Below are 17,534 nucleotides of genomic sequence, written 5' to 3' on the forward strand. Positions count from 1 at the left end.
CCCACTAAAAGATGTCATCAGTTTATTTTCCCCAAATGCTCACAAATATTTTAGAAGCTGGCATTAATTTAAGGGTGTACCTTACAATCGTGTATGATTCACATGCGTGGAATGCTAAGAGGCTGTGAGCAGTGTGCAACAAGGCACCAGATGGCGACATCAAGCAGAGAACTCCAGATCCCTACTGCTCCGTGAAGGAGTCCAAGGAGTCAGCGAACCGTGTCCCGAGGATCTTGGCCTGGATGCATGAAGTGGCCAGGGAATGGAAAAAGGTCCCACAGTCACAGAGAACCTCCCCATCCAGCTTCCTCCTCCTCCTGGACTGATGGAAGGCCAAAGCTTGGAAGAGACTGAGGAAGTTTCGTGCCTTTGTGGAGCTGCAGATGGGGCACGTAGACAGGAACAGTTGTGGGGGAAGGCATGGCCAGAACCTTTCAGCATGGAGGAGCTGAAAGACGGGCTGCAACGTGGCACTCTGCAGGTAAGCCAGGGTCTCCCTCTCACCACAACAGGGGAAGGCGTCAGAGATTTCCGTGAATGGTGCCTGCCACACACCCATGCTAACAGCCCTGTGCAAGAGCCACCAGCTGATAACCACAGCAGGCCACAGGACCAGAGCTGCATGAAGGCTCACCTTTGCTAAGTGGAAAGATGTCCTGCCATTTAGTATCAGGGCAGGACATGAGAGCAAGGAAGTGCATGCCGTGGAGAACAGACACATAAAGATGTTCCTGGGGTGTGACTCTGAAGCAAACCAGCTGGATGGCGTTCAGCCAGGCTGGGTGATATGCTGGGGGCAGCCAGCAGGGCGTGTGTGAGTTTGGAGCCTGATGTTGAGTTCTGAAGGGCCAGTGGCTATGGGAAGGTGGAGAACACCCATTTCACAGGATCTGCTCAAGACACAGACGAGAGGCTGGGCAGCCTTCATCTCCTAGAGCACACAGCAGGGGACACGAAGGGTGTGAACCCCATGGCTGACCCTGTATTATTGGCCATAGTCCAGAGGTCTCTTATCCTGGTGATATCAGCTGGGGCCAGCCTCCAACACACCAAGGACACCCCCACCACCTGTGCAGGAAGATAGGGATTATGCAGCAGGGGCTCAGCAAGGAGGTCCTCCCCCTTGGCGTGGATCCCCTGCCATGGACATGGTTGTGTTGGGGCACAGGCACAGGCTTAACGGCTCTGGCAACTGAAGACAATATTTATTCATAGAGCAGGCAGAGTCACCACGCAGGTTCCCCCTCAGCCCTGACTTGGAAGGGCCATGCCTAGAAGCAAAAAGATCCATCAGTCTTTAGACATATTCAATCCATGGCTGCTTGGAGACACTATCAACAAAAGGTCTAACCCAGGGGAGCTTGTGTGCCTAAAGGCCTTCGGCTCAGTCTAACTTCACAATGACCAAGTGGCACAATGCTCAGATACAGGAGAGGCTGGCAAATGAAAGCAATTGTCCACAGCCACATTCAGGTTGGGCCTTCCTGATGTCACACCTGGTCACAAACTCACAGCAAGGCTCTCATTGACTCAACAGGAGCCTATTCCAAAGCCCACCGAAGTCAACTGAGACACCTTCTCTCTTAATCTTCCATCTCTGTACTGGACCATTTCGATAGTTGTCACAGGATCAGCTGCTAAACCTGCAAACCCCCTTTCCGCAACCTCCCCGGGCCAGCTGTCTCTTTCTAGCAGGCAGCTGCTCTCCTTCAACTAGTCACCCTTATATAACCCTTCTGCCCCTCTGAATTGGCAGCAACAAGGGCCGGGTTCAGTACCTAGGGGTTCAGTTTCAATAACACCATGCATAACCGGCTCGAGCCCCCACCCAGTGACCTGGGACACTTACATACCACACCCCCCTGCGCGCCTCTAGGAGGCAATACTTCCCCTCTCGCAAGCACAGAGTCTGAGTGTAGCAAAATCTTTTAATAAAGGAAGGAAACAATGTGGCATCCCACTGGAGAAACACCACAAACAGGATTATAACACAAACCATAAACAAACAAAAAAAAAAACAACCCCAGGTATGTTTGGCAATGTCCTTTTCCCCTTCGGGTCTTAAGTCCAATCACCCCAAAGTCCAACAACCCAAAAGTCTCTGGTCAGTGCCACCCCAGAATTTGAGAGTTTATCTGCAGAGTGTTACCCCCCCAGCATGGGTGGAAAGGGGGGGGGGAAGTCCACACAGGGTGTTAAGGGGCACCTTATGTGGGCCAGGGCCAACTGCTCCACCTCTCCATGGAGTTCTGCTGCAGCCTTCACCACGACCAGCTCCACCACACCAGCTGTGCCGCTCCTCCAGCTGTCCCTGCAAACCACTTCATTCCATTTATTTACAATCCCCCCCCAAACAAGATGCAAAATTATAGAGGAGTATAGAGAGAAACTGTTCCATGGGCTGCTCCAACATGCTGCAAACTGCTCTGCTCTGCCAGCCACTTAACAATAGGCCTTCAGGCTCCCTCACTAGTTAACACAACACTTTATGCTCTCAATTCAGCTCTTTCAGTGATTTCAGCTCTTAGTAGGGGAGCCCTGGTGCTCCATTGGCCCAACATGAATTCAGTTCAGCAGTCTCTAGATGGACTCCTAATAGAATCAAAAATTAGCTCTACTCTTTTAACATTGGAGAGCTGAGGATGTGCAATTGACATTCCAGGCCCTCAAAAGGGGCCCATACCATCAGGTACACGCACCAGTCCCCAACCTCTCTCAATTCATGGGGTTTTGGAACCCATGTCAAGCAAGTACCACTCAACTGAGGTTGAGTCATTTCTGTCACAAAGCAGTACCACAGCTCCCCATTCACACAATCAGGGTGACAAACTTTTTTTTTCCTGCCCCAATAACAAAGAAATTGGGGACCCCAGAGCCGTTAAAAGCACCATCCCAAGCTGCTGTAGGGTTATGCTAAGTGGGGGGGTGGATGCCAATGCAATTCTTGAAATTCTTTCCGCACTCTCTACAATTCACCACCAGATGTCAGGGTAGCACCAAACAAACTGAGCACCCTGAACCTCTATCTCCACATTCAAGGTGTAATTAAACCTGCCCCATGTCTGCAACAACCACCAGCCTACTTATGGTTTCCCGTCAAAGGGGGTCTGCTTCCCCTGGCAGCCCAGCCCAGCCTCGTCAACCACACTAGGGCTCCTTCGATGTCTCCATTTCAGCAAAGCACTTACGCAGCTGACTAATCCCATTCAAGCCAAGCACATGCTTGAAATTAAGTATATGCTTAAGTCCTTTGCTGAATCAGGGAATAAACAGCAGTTAGTGGCCCTCTGGCCATGTTGAACTCTCATAAAAACAGACACTCCTCGCTTTAGGAATAAAAAGTTAGTATTATGCCAGAAACTGTCTCTGAAAAGGAAGACAAGGTCATAAATTTCAAGGAGGGAGAAAGACCTAAGACATACAAGAAACTTTAAAAGACAAAAAAAGGTAGGAAAAAATAATTGTATATAAAAGAGGCAAGAAAAAGGATGCTATAATTTTGTTCTCTGCTTTTGTCTGCTGTCCTTAACAGACTAAATTTCAATTGGGGAGGACTACCAATCCTTGACTCCCGAAATACTACTCTTTTAAAAGAATTTAAAAAACACCAAGATGTAAAATGAAGCTGTTCAGTCTAATAAGGAATAAACCACACCAGGTGTGCATGAGACTCTCTTTCTTGAGTACATAAACGCCACCTGCTGGGGGATACACGTTTGTGGCTTATTGCTATAATCACCACCCCATCTACGGAGATTATTAAAAGCTGTGTTTCACATGCTCTTTTCCTGGTACTAATCCTCAAAGGTGAATAATTTATGCATTTGCCTTTTTTCTTGTCAACAAAAATACCTGAAGGTCATGTCTAAACTGGGGAAACAGTCCCAAAGATTCAAATCCGTTTTAAAACTCACTGGAGGGAGCCACAGTAGAAACAAGGATTTAGCAACTAGAAGCTGCTTTTTAGAGGGTTAGGTGCTTCTTAGCACTGGTGTCTTGCCTATGCTGCAGCTCTGAACAAGTCCAAATTTTAGGGAAAGCTACAGTAGAGGCAAGAGTCAAATCTTCATTTTTGGAATATTTACTCAATTTAGGCAGACTGAAGAAAAGTATTGGCCTGGTTCATACTTTCACCATCAGTTACTCTCTATTTACTGCAGAACAGTAGTGTTCACACGGTTGCTGAATGTCTGTACAAAGAGCTGTGCTTCGGTGTGATTTACGGTGAAACTGTAATTGCATTTAGAAAGCTAAGGCACATGCTAACTGTGACTTCTGGGTGGGGATGTTAAAATCAAAATGAACAGTATTTACTGGTCCACTTTTTAGTGACAGGTCATTTCTTTCTTGTTAACAGTTACACAAACCTGTCATTTGTGTTTGACCAATGGAACTAACCAACTCCACCTCCCACCCAGGAAAGGAGCAGGCTAAGCTAGAATATAATCATAGCTCAGAATATCTGGGTTGGAAGGGACACCCTCACACTTTGTGCAGTTTTAAAAAGGGGAAGCTAACTGAAAACTAGTTTGCCAGCAGGGGAGTCAGGACAGCAGCTTACATCCAGTCCAGACAGACCTATTTCACCAAATAAGGCAGGACTTATGGCACATGCCATTGGGACATGCAACAGATGCCAGAGAAAAGTGCCTGAATCCCAACCCCCCCCCGTAATTCCTACTCTCTCTCTCTCTTCAGTATCTCCAGCCAAACCCACTCACGGGGGTGAACATGACCCTGTCTGAAGTATTCTAAAAGAATCCCAGCTGTAAGGCAGCTCACTGCACTAGGGCCGATTGCAAACATTTAGTTGGGAGTAGCTGGCATGTAGACAATCACTAAGACAATTCTTAAAAATCCCTTTGGTTGTGGAAGTTTCACAGTCTAGTAGTTTAGGCCCCGGTAGACAAGTCAGTGAGTGAAACCAGGCCAAACTTCAAGCTTTCCAGCTGTTGAGTCCAACCTGTCTTTCTGTACTGAGATCTATCCTCATTCCTATACACTAATCATCTAAGCCCTTTTGAGGAGTAGCTTACCATGCACCCTGGGAGGTATCTAGCTACTGCTAAATAATCAGGCCATGTTATATGAAGTAGGGCTCCATATCTGTCATAGAGGTTGCCAAACTCATGGATTCCATGACCTTCTGCAATGGCCAGTGTGGCTGCCCAAGCAGCTAGCCCCCGAGCCAGCCACACTGGCTGCTCCGCAGGTGGCCCTGGGGACCGCCTGAGCAGCAGTGCCAGGGGCAGTAGAAGCAGCCTCAGCTGGTGCTGCTGGCCGCTGCACCCCCCTCAGATCAGCAGCTCTTTGCCCCAGTTAAGATTTAGTCCAAGGTATTTTTAGTACAAGTCAGGGATAGGGTCATAGGCCATTAGTTTTTGGTTTTTGCCTGTGACTTGTACTAAAAATACCCCTGACCAGATCATCACCTTAACAATAAGATGTGGCTTTTTAAAATCCACAAGTTGTTCACTGCCACTTTAATTTAAAATGTCATTCAACATTTTTCCTTTAAAAAGACAGACACAGTCAGAACTATTTTATTAACTGTATGGTTACAATGTAAGGGTTATTTTGCATTGACAATGGCTGCTTAGCCTTGCTTTGACACTGGAAAATGGAGCTAATCCAAAATATGTTCAAAATTCACCAAGAAAACAGGAATCTAAGGCTGCTGGTCACTGTTTCAATAAGAATATTCTTTCTGAGAACCTCTGACAAAACTTTAAAAACTGTATGTTATATGTCAGTCAGTATATACCATCACCTTTGGTCTAGGAGGTGCTATTTCAATCCCAAATAGAATGAAAAGGGTGGTCTGGCTTTTATAAAAGTGATATTCAAACATTATGAACACAAACAGACATAAAAGGACAGATTCTCCTTTACATACCTTTGGTACATTGCAATTGGAGGCTAGTAAGCCTCAATAAACAATCTTGGGAATGCGGTAATTCAGTACAGATGAAAGGAAGAAATATTCACAGAACAAACCATTGCACTGTGAAAGTATGACAGTAAGATTTACAAAGGTGAGCAAAAGCACATGAGGCTGGCCTCTGGTCACTAAACACAGCATTTGCCCAAAACAATCTGCGACACTACATCAGGATTCACGCAACTCAGAATAAATTACCCTTATGTCTGAGAGGCAATTTTTGAACTAGTTCAATCATTTGCCTGTAGGGCACAAATGTATTCGGAAAAGTGGGAAAAATTAAAGATAAGTTATGCAAGTGTTACCCTGGCAAAAGAAACACTACAGCGTGATCACTTTAACAAGAAAACACACTGGATTTTCTTCACTTAAAAGCTGTAACTTGGCAAAAAAAATCATCAAGAATATGTTTTATATATCATACAAATTTAGTTATTTAAAACTAACATCTGCATCTGTCAGAAGCAGCTACATTTAGACATATGGAAGGCTATGTTAAACTGTATTATTTCAAAACTAGAATAAGCATTTTTCCATACTGAGAACATGCAGCTCTATCCGCCTCCTTTGCCTTCTCTCAAATCCTCTCCAGAATTAAGTGCAAGTTTCATTGATGAATGAAATGTACCACTTATCAAATAAAGTGTTGCTTCTTTCTAATACATCACACATTATTGCTTTACTTTACAGATAACAGACAGTGATCTACACTCTATAGCATTTAAGGCAATTCCCACAAAAACATCCTAAGTGTATTAGATGGGATACATACTTCATTTCACAAACTACACTAATTTTGATATTTTAAAATGTAGGAACAGATTCAACTAAAAAGTTGACCAAAACAGATTATTTACATTGTTGTAGTTACACTTTTACTACGGTAACAGCACAAGTGCCAACACAGAATGGAAAATATTTTTGCTTAGGATAAATCAAACCAATAGCACCAAAGATAAACAAAAAAGACTAATAGGAAGTACTAGGACACATTTCATAGCTGATCATTTTCTTGTACATCTGAGAATTTCCCTTGAGGATTTGTTTGACAGCAGAATATATCTGGTGAGTTGACTCATGTTTTCCAATCACAGTATGCAGGTTGATTAAAGATCTGACTAACTGACACACATATGCGTATTTGGTGTTATTTATTGCCAAGAAATGTTCAAGACATAACTTAGACACTTAAGCTGTCCCTCCCTCATGACTTTCAACGTATTAAATCAACAGCAATATTTGCAAATGCTGAGCAAGTTTGTTTTCATGTAACTACTCCACATTCCTTGGACATTCATTAATAGCTACTTGTTCTCTGTTGGTCTCTGCTAGAAGTAATTAGTAATATTGTTAAAACATTTCTGGCTTCAGAGTGTCAATTTGCAGTGAAAAATTAAAAATGGCAACGGTATTTCCATTAGTGCAGCCTCTCAGTGACTCCTGACCAAATTTACTGTTTGCAAATGACAAAGATGTTTAATCTGCTAGCACCACAAATTCACTAAGATGAGGACCAGCAAGAACTGAGTCACATTTGTTTGAAAATGTTGCACCTACTATATACAGCAATCTTTCACTTGCAAACACTTCTTCAGAAGTTAGCCAACAGAAATTTTCATTTTCTTTGGCTCGCTAATGCACCACTTCCAGTATTAACATATACTCACTCTCTCCAGATATATTATTTATCTCTCTCTCTCTCTCTGGATAGAGAGAGTATATGTTAATTTATAAAACAGAAATTTATAAAAAAACAGAAAAACCCTTAGAAGGATAAGGAGAAATATATATATTAATTTCAGGGCATAGCATTTAAAATGGCACCCTAAGAAACTGAATTTTTGTAAATTAGTCAATTAAAAAAAAAAAAAAACACATTCAAGGTGACATGAGTTCCTTGAAGTATACACTAGGCACACAACCATGCTCATAATAAGATGCGGTTGAATCAGGACAGCTTTAGTTCCATACAGCAGGATAAACTGATAGAACTGGCACTTAGGCAGAAAATGCTATTTGTAAACTAAGCCAGTTTGAGCTGGAGTCATTGAGACAGACAGTGAATTGCCAGATGCCATTTGAAATCAGTTTTCAGAGTAGAAGAATTACACATTTAATTGAGAAGCTCAGAACGTGCGTATCTCCTTTGGGGCATTTAAGAGCCTTCTACTCCCGTTAAAAAGAGACTATGCAACTGACGAGATTTCTGTGTAATGCGAGAGAGAGATTTTGTACTAGCTACACAATGTACATGAGGGACCTTCATTTTGCGGTTGAATAATTATAGGCACTGGCCTTTGCTGTTCACAGCTTTGACTACAGTAGGGTGACTATGCAGTCAGAAGACACTGTAGTCAAGATTACTCATTTCAACAGATTGATATGGAGCATAACTGTCTTAACTAAAAGCCACAAAAGCTTTAAAAAGTCACAGAAAATGCTTAGGACTATTTCTAAGTTTTTTCTAAATAGTATTTTACCTTTTAGGTTTTATTAAAGGTTCTGTTTCCATGAGACATCACTAAAGAAACAAACAGCTCCTTAAACTAATACGCAGCAGGCAAACACTTTACTGGATGAGAGCACAAGGAATGGAGTGTGCATACTACCATGGAAAAGAGATGGTTGCTGACCATTCCTATGGAAATAATTTCTTTAACTCCTCAGGACCGGCTTTCCATTTGTTTTAATAAGAGGATTAGAATTATCTGTGCTGTAATGCAGCAGAAGTGAAAATAAATACAGTAGCTTCAGATAGTGGCCCTGGAAGGCAAGCAACCACAAGGCCTGTGGTATTTGAAAAGAAAATTTGTGCCTCTAGACTGGGACACAGTGCTGAATGTCCTATGCACAATAAAAACAGCAGAAAATTAGATGCTCTGAACACAAAACTCTGGAAATGTCTCAACTTAGGACATGGCAAGAGTAACTATTTTAATGGAAGTTTTTCACACTAAATGTTTAACACAAGAGAGTGTGCTATTTCTATTTGAGTGTGGAGGATCAGGCATCCTGATTTCTTCACGAGAACGCATGCACATACTTTAGTTAATCGAGGATACATTCAAATAAAAAAAAAAAAGAAACTTTTTTATTTGATTGCAAGAGTAGAAAATACCTTTCCACTAAAGAGTTCAGAAGCAGAAAAGCCACCAAGAAATTAAATTTCTTCAGATCAAATTTTTAAGTCATATTTGTAGTTTTTCCTCCAGCCTGGGCTATATAAGATTTACCTACTGCACAGAGAATGAAAATTGGTTAAAAAGAGAAGGGAAAGAGTAATATGGTCCACGTTAGAAGGGAAGACTCAAGTTTCATAACAGGGCAATGCTGAACACCAGGCCAATGCATGATTGGCATTAACAAGCCACTGTTCAGTTTTTAAGACTCCAATGTCCCATATTAGTCTCATCACATTACCTTTTACTAGAGGATACCCTTAGTTTGCATTATTGGTGTAAAGAAATTTTTTTGCAGCAGTCAATGTCATACCTATCTAAGAGAACAGTGACCTGGAAACAGTTTTAGTACATTTTTACCACAAAAATTGGGCTAAGGTCCCATAACTTGAGGAATTTTTTCCAGCATTTCTTCGGAGTGAAACTGGAAAGATTTACAATGAGAAATCTCTTCAGATGCTCTAGCAGACAAACAGGTTAGTGCAGTTTCCTTGCTAATATTCTCTAATACTGCAAATACACTGGTTTTGCATTTTGTACAACTCAGCCACAGAATGAGTCATTCAAAAAGTCATACAAACTATTTCTTAGCACCAATCCACACGTATATGGTACTGGGTTTCACCATTTGCAATATCAAGTTTCAGCTTTGAATACCTGATGCCACAGAGACCTTTTTAAAGGTAGCTTTCTCTGAAAGTGATGAGCGAACACTACAGCAATACGAGTTCCACCTCTCTTCAAGCAGAAGGTTCTAGTACATTCCACCTTTTTGTTTCTCAAGAAACCCTCAAGTACATGGAACTATGATTTATCTGTGGCAGCAGCAAGGTTCACAGGACGCTGTCTTACAGCATTTGTTGAAGAGTTTCTGTCTGCTAACTCTTTATCCTCTGCTTCATCATCTGAAAGATCCTCCTCATCAGCTTCTTGTTCTTCATCCAGTTTTTTCAAGAGCCGGGCTGATTCTGGTGCTAATTTTTCTTAAAGAGAAAACAAAAATACTTTCATCTCAAGACCTATTTGTTTGCGCAACACCTAACAGGTCTGTCTAGGAATTCCGATACACATGAACATTAACTGCAGTGGTTTAGACACAGCAATTATATTAACCACAAACCAGCAGAAGTTGGGAATTCAAATATTAAATGTAAAATGACTAAGCCAGGGGGCAGCAACCTTTCAGAAGTGGTGTGCCAAGTCTTCATTTATTCACTCTCATTTAAGGTTTCACGTGCCAGTAATGTGTGAATGCCACTGAAAATCAGCTTGCGTGCTGCCTTCGGCACACGTGCCATAGGTTGCCTATCCCTGGACTAAACATTTATTGCTGCCAAAGGAATTATGTCACTTGTGTTCCTGGATTACTGAGTAAATATGACCTGGAATAAGACTCCCTCAAGTTTTGGATAGGGAACCGAAAAGCACCAGTTAGAGGTACACAGGGCTGAGCCTTCTCCTCACATGTCTTTATAACACTGATTAATCAATCCCCATTAGTACCACACCTCATTTTAACAGATCCCAGTGAAGCATCTTAAACTGAACTGTTGGATTATGTTAACAGATGTAAACCCCTCCTCCTTTTAAGATGAGGCATGTCTTCTTTTGTCCTCAATCTGACTACCAGATCCAAACTGGAACTGAACTGAAACGTGTTGAAGCCCAAACTTTTAATTAATTTAATTATTAACTAACTGAGTTGGTGAGGGAGGAAATATCCTCCAAATACACCACTACCTCGATATAACACCACCCGATATAACACGAATTCGGATATAACATGGTAAAGCAGTGCTCTGGCTGGGGCAGGGCTGCGCACTCCGGTGGGTCAAAGCAAGTTCAATAAAACATGGTTTCACCTATAACACAGTAACATTTTCTGGCTCCCAAGGACAGCGTTGTATCGAGGTAGAGGTGTATCTAAATGTTGCAAAAGCAACTTTCACCATAACAATATTCTGCTCTCCTAACCCCAGTCATGATCCTATTATGAAGCCTAGACACTAGATAATGATAGTTAAAATGCAACATCATTGACCAGCAAAAAAGTCAACATTTTAGAGAACGTTTCATGGCCAGCAATCATAAGCCTCATATTATATACCCGTTTTATCACACGAGGATTTACTCACTGGCTTCCTCGAACAAAATGAAACCCTTAGAAACATAACATGCTTACTTTGATAGTGGTGCTGCTGTGGTCTGTGCCTTTTGGATGGACAGAGACAGTCCGCTAAAAATACCATGATCTGAAAAGAAAAAAAAGTTTTCATTCAATAATTCTAAACTTCTACATTGCATTAATCCACCATGCTGTATAAAAAGCAGCTTTTGCTTCTCATAACTGAAATTTTTTCACTTACAAGTCCAAGTATCAGTCCTGAAAACAGAGTTGCCAATGCAAAAACAGCATATGATCCCCAAACTGGCATACCAACATTTTCTGTAAAATAATTGTGGCAATTCTAAAAAGACAGACAGACATTAGTCATTTCAAGAATGGCAAAATACCAAGTTTTTCTTTATTCAAGTTAAACAAAAGAATCAGACTTGCAACACATACCCTGATCCACATGGACAACTGAAACAAAGCAGACATACTGCTCATCCTGAAATAAATCAGAAGAGAGTGAAACTAGAGACTGCAATTTTTTTTTTTTTAAGGCAAATTAGAAGCACACAGATCTATGAATCTCCCATTCTGATTGTTATTTATCAGACTTACACTGAGCAACGTTGATTTTGCTACCATCCCAAAGTATCGGGCTGCTTTCCTAACCACTTCTCTTTTGCCCTTTACTCTGAAATAGAGCTCTGTGCGGATACAAAATATGTATCCGCATCTGATCCATGATCCGCAAATATGCCCAGCAGATATCTGCATCTGTGGATACGATGCTGATACCCGCAGATTTGCACAGCTTTAGATATAAAATTTGGATCCACTTCCATCCTCGAACTGCAAAAATCCACATCTGCGAATGCAGATATCAACCCGATATCTGCGGATTTGCAGGGTTCTAGAGATAGTCTCCCCCTCAGGAAATGGGCATTATTTGGTACTTGAGTATATTTCTTCTGCAAGCTTCTGAAGGACATCTAGAGATTCCACACACTACGTAGAACTTGCACCTGCTGGCCTATGCATTTTAACTCTTTGTTAATGCACTAGACTTTGTTCCTCAAGGCAAACATAGCCTATACAGTACCAATTATGTTTGTTGTCAAGTAAATAATACGATCCAAAAAGCATCTTAAATGTGACATTGAGACTACAGAGTTACAATAAAAGTCAGGTATCAGAGGTGTAGCCGTGTTAGTCTGGATCTGTAAAAAGCGACAGAGTCCTGTGGCACCTTATAGACTAACTGAAGTATTGGAGCATAAGAGTCAGGGTATATAAAAACTATGGTCCCTATAGCAACGCTAGCTTGGCCACAATGCACAGGCAGAAATATAAAATATTGAATATAAGTAACAGAGTTATTGGTGTAGGAATTCTAGGTTTTAGCATTTCCTGATCTTTCATTGTTACCGTGCTATCTTTGCACAGCTGTAAGTAGTATTCAATTCAGCCCCCGTGTGTGGTTTTCATTTGTGTTTTGTTTTTAGGAAAAGAAAAGCTAAAAGGCGACATGGTGAAAAATTAAGCCACTTTCAGTACTTGAGTGTGCACTTATGAAAAGAGACATGCAGTGACTAAGGCACAAACATTAAAGATATTGATTGTACACTTGCAGTAGTCATTTTTCTGTTGACCTTAATTTAATTAGTAGCCTATTTGTTTCATACTTGGTTGTGGACCAATTCTTTCATTAAGATAAGTTGCACGCCCAGTTTCCAAAACTCAGTTTCTGAACAAAGTGATGGCTTTTAAATGGGAGAAGTATTCTTACACCTTTGTAAAACAGATGTCTCAATTTTCCTTGACCTTTCAAAAACAAACAAACACTCCCCGCCCCACACCCTCACCCCCACCCGAGGCCAAAGATTTGAGGCCTAAAGGGGACTGCCCAGAAACGCTGAGCAGGACTGCAGCTGAACCTGATGTTATTCTAACTGCAGAAAGGCTATAATATGAACACAGGATTTGCATTTTTGTACAGAAGAGCTCAAATATTGTTTAGACTGTGCTCCCACGACTGTCGAACTAGTACAGCGTATAAGAATTTGGGATCACTCAAGTCAAATTACAGAACCTTGATTCTGGAATGCCATTTTGCTATGCAATTCCTCATCTACTACCCCATCCCTCCCCCAAAATAACAATATACCACCAGCATTTACAACATAGGAGCATTGCAGTAGTTAAAAGCAAGCAATCTTCAGAGTTGCTCCTCAAAACCACTGGAAGGCTAGATAGCATTTCAAACAGCACAATTCTTTTGAGACTGGGTGACATCACTCTCCCACTGTTCCCTGCCTGCACTCATCACAGGTTGCATCTGATTTGCCTCCACATGTTCTTTACACTGCCAGCGCTCTAGCACAATGATATACTCTTTCCAAAATTTCAGCTGTTCCACTCAAGCGTGCAGAACAAGTACATTAGCCTATGAAAAATCTACAACGTGCAACAAAAATACAGTGTGAGATTCTCAGCTCTGCAAAGATTATCCTCACCAGCATAATGGACCCTGACACAGCCTCATTCGAACAGGGGACAGAAAATTACATTTACCCCTCTAAGGCAGTGGTTCGCGGCTTGTTCAGGGTAAGCCCTGGGCGGGTCGCGAGACACTTTGTCTACCAGAGCATCCGCAAGTACAGCCGGTCACAGCTCCCAGTGGCTGCGGTTCACTGGGAGCTGCCAGCGGTCATACTTGAGGACGCTCAGGTAAACAAAGCGTCTCGCGGCCCACCAGGGTTTTACCCTGAACAAGTCGAGAACCAAGTTTGGGAACCACTGCTCCAAGCTGAACCAAGCAGTGCTATGGTGCACCAGATAATTTGTTCCACAGAATCCTCGAATGTGCATGTATCTGGTAGTGAAAATAATACAGATACTGATAAAATCATACTGACACTTACAAGACAGAGCAAGGACCAAACCAAGAAGAAACTGGTTCAACAGACTTCCATTCTTGGTCACTGATGAAATTTATGAAGTCATTTTTAGTTCTTTGGCCTTGGTACCTCCTAAACTCTCCATCTTTACAACTGTTCAAAGAAGAAAAAGTTAGATGAGTACCTTAGGATGCCAGATACAGTACAACTATCATGGTAGCTGTGTAGCACAATCTAGCCACATAGCATTCATGTCTGTTCAATGGCATTTTCCTCCTGTATTCTCTATAATCATTCCTTTTATCCTACTTTAAAGTCAAGAGTCTTAGAAAAAATTGAAAGCATTGAAAGCAATCAACATCATTTATCTGTCAGAGTATAGGATCTTTGCTAGACTCGTATTGTGTTACTACAGAAAGATGACAATTTTGCCAGTGCCTCACCCAACGGCAGCATTAAACCCACGTAATAGACACAAGTTTAAAAAATGGAAGCACCCATTACAGAGATAGGCCAAGGCATGGACTAACCGCAAAAGAATAATTGGATGACATTCTATGCCCCATGCTATGCAGGTGGTCAGGCTAGGTGATTATAAATTTATGATTAATGCTACAAAGAGCTTTGAGACTTCCCCCTCTCCGTCCTAAAAAGTCTATCTCAATAAAGCAAACAAATAATCTACAATCATTTTTCCAAGGAATCCAACATTTAATAAGATGATCACATTTCCCCTATTACTGTGGATTTTGAGTACTTACTGATAGATAGTGGGAAGTGCTGTTATGACAAATCGCCCACTCAGACCTGCAGAAGGACACAGTCATTTTTAAAATGTTAAGAGCATTTTGAACTGGGGGAGAGGAAACAAACAGTGTCGGACAATAAATGTGTTTATCATAGGTATCTTGACAAAAAATGATCAAAATTACAGGGGAATAACTGATGTACAAGCACAAATTGACACACACACACTGGAAAGACAGCAAAGTCTAATGGATATGACACTCAACAAGGAGACAGAAGTCCTGGGTTCTATTCCCAGCTCTGCACTGATCGGCTATGGGGCTTTGGGCAAGTTATTTCACCTGTCTGTGCCTGTTTCATCTTTTGTTTATTTAGACTAAGGTCTTCAGAGCAAAGACTGTCTTTTTCTGTGTGTTGTACAGCAGCTTGTGCAAAGGGAACCCAATCTTGGTTGGGGCTTCCAGGCACAACAGTAATGCAAACAGGGCGGAATTTTCAAGGGCACCTAAATGATTTAGGTGCACAAGTACCACTGACTGTCAGTAGTACTTGTGCTTCTAAGCCACTCAGGCATTTTTGGAAATCTCAGCCATAAATACAGTTAATGAGTTCTCACTACAATTAAGGATATTGTATTGTTCTGATTGCCTCTATTCATTTTACTTAAAACAAGCACGCTCAACATTTCACTTTAGTACAACAAAAAAAACAAAACAAAAAGCATACGAAGCAACACAGCCTCTGGGTACTGCACAAAGTGTAAACATCTGTATAAAATACTGTTTCTTTTTTTCAGATATGTAACAAGGATTACCTGGCTGTTCTGTGACATCCACTTTTGCAATGTTAATTTCAAGATCTTCCCCCCATTCAGCAAACTTTTCCCATTCAGGCTGTAAGTTCTGACAGGCAGGACACCAGGGAGCATAACTGAAAAATAAAGTCCGTCTCAAAAAACACAGTGGGAGAAAACACAATACTATTTGATCCAACCATACAGTAATAACCCAGAATATAAACACTGCATTACAAGTAATGTGCCTAGGGATTTAATACACACTAACACTCCAGTGCTAAAGAGATATTAACAAATGGGCAGCCACACCCCATTTTAACAGATTAAGCAAATTATAAAACTGATTACCACAGAGTCAGCTCTGAGCTATCACCATTTCACTTTAAAGCCATGCCTTCAGGCCTCACAAACTTGCCACCTTTACTACCTCTTAAGTAACAGCCCCCCAGGGGACAATTGTGAGCAAAACTGAGTATGGCAGACAGTGGATGTTACAGTTATCGCAAGAAGTCTACACAAAGGAGAAACTAGCCTCTGTTTTAAAAGCTGCCCAATCCTGCCTGAGACAGTGGTGCAGAATCATAGATGAAAAAAATAATCCCAATGAACAGACCTTGCACCAAGGGAGATTTAGGCTAGACATTCACTAAAAGGGGCTTCTAACGGTCAGGGTAGTTAAGCACCGAATAGCTCAACTAGGGAGGCTGGGGACTCGCCATCACGGGAGGTTTTTAAGAACAGGTTAGGCAAACACGTGTATCACGCCTAGCTGAGATGTGGCCCTGCCTCAATGCGCGGGCTGGAGGGGTGACCTCTGGAGGTCCCTTCCACCCCACGGGGCAGGAGGCTGTGGCTCACCGTGGGAGTCTCAGCACAGCTAGAGGAGACAGGATCCCCGCGGCAGGCTGCACACCGCGCCGGGAAGGGGGGCTGGGCCCAGGGAGCCCCGCCGCAGCAGGACGGCCTGAGGGAGGGGGGCGCCCCCCAAGACACCCCAGGGCCTGCTGGGAGCACGGGGCGACGCCCTAGCGGCCCCGAGAACACTCGCGGAATGGGAGGGGGGGCGAGGCTGGGGGGGGGGACAGCCTGGGGCGCAGCGGGCCGGGGGGAGGGGCGGTCCCTCCCGCGCACTCACAATTCAATCATCCACTCGCCCTGCAGCAGCTCCCGCCACGTCTCGTCCGTCAGCGTCTTCACGTCACTCCGCTTCCCCAGCGCGCCCGGGCCGGCCAGCAGCGCCAGCAGCCCCGCCGCGGGGACCAGCCAGGCCACGGCGCAGCGCCTCACGGAGGCCGCCATCTTAGTTACGCGGCCGGCGCTTCCTCACTTGAGACTTCCGCTTTCTCTCCAGCTCAGCGCGCTTACTGCGCATCTCAAGGAGAGCTGAACCCCGCCTGCGTCGCAGGTGGAAGGGCCACTTCTGGCGCATGCGCGTTCTCGGATAGCGCGCTGATTAGCTCAGACTGCGCATGCCCGAACCGAGCCCCGCACACAGCGCTGGTGGCAGAGCCGACAGCAGCCACTCAGAGCGCATGCGCATTTCGGAGTCGCCCGATCAGCCCACATTGCGCATGTTCGGGTTCCGAGCGACGAGACGCGCGTGACAGAAGTGCGGAGCGGTCGGGGACGTAGATGGGCGGGTCCGGGCTGAGTGAAAAGCAGTTGAAGGCGGGCCTAAAACGTTAGGGAGCCAATAGGAGGCTGCGTGCGGAGAAGGCCTGACGCAAAGACCAATGGGGGAGCTTTCGCGGGGGTGGGGTGCCTGGCTGCCCCGAGGGGAGCGAGTAGAGCTCGGGCCCTGCGGGTGCCTGCCAGTAGGGGAGGGCGCTGCTCGGCACTGCCCCTTCCACCAGCTAGCGAG

General features: G+C 43.5%; 2 protein-coding genes across 2 annotated transcripts in view; both read right to left on the minus strand.

Moving 5' to 3' along the window:
• Positions 1-17,534, minus strand: part of FRMD6 (FERM domain containing 6) — a 727,784-nt gene that overhangs the window by 284,997 nt on the left and 425,253 nt on the right. The window lies entirely within an intron of this gene.
• TMX1 (thioredoxin related transmembrane protein 1) lies at positions 6,347-16,992 on the minus strand. Its single transcript, XM_050954738.1, has 8 exons — positions 16,809-16,992; positions 15,692-15,807; positions 14,892-14,937; positions 14,155-14,283; positions 11,687-11,732; positions 11,487-11,588; positions 11,303-11,372; positions 6,347-10,103 (listed from the first exon to the last, which is right to left on the minus strand). The coding sequence occupies exons 1-8, from the start codon at positions 16,970-16,972 to the stop codon at positions 9,925-9,927; spliced, it is 852 nt and encodes a 283-aa protein (XP_050810695.1). The 5' UTR covers positions 16,973-16,992; the 3' UTR covers positions 6,347-9,924.

The sequence above is a fragment of the Gopherus flavomarginatus genome, chromosome 5 (genome assembly GCF_025201925.1).
Source record: "Gopherus flavomarginatus isolate rGopFla2 chromosome 5, rGopFla2.mat.asm, whole genome shotgun sequence".
Classification (NCBI taxonomy): Eukaryota; Metazoa; Chordata; order Testudines; family Testudinidae; genus Gopherus; species Gopherus flavomarginatus.

Bases quoted from the DNA above. Each gene is read 5' to 3' on its own strand.
- TMX1 (XM_050954738.1), bottom strand. From the start codon at position 16,972: ATGGCGGCCTCCGTGAGGCGCTGCGCCGTGGCCTGGCTGGTCCCCGCG. The intron at 14,938-15,691 runs GTAATCCTTGTT...GTCCTTCTGCAG, and splicing joins GGATGTCACAGAACAGCCAG to GTCTGAGTGGGCGATTTGTC. The intron at 10,104-11,302 runs GTAAGCATGTTA...TTTCTCTTTAAG, and splicing joins ACAGCAGCACCACTATCAAA to AAAAATTAGCACCAGAATCA.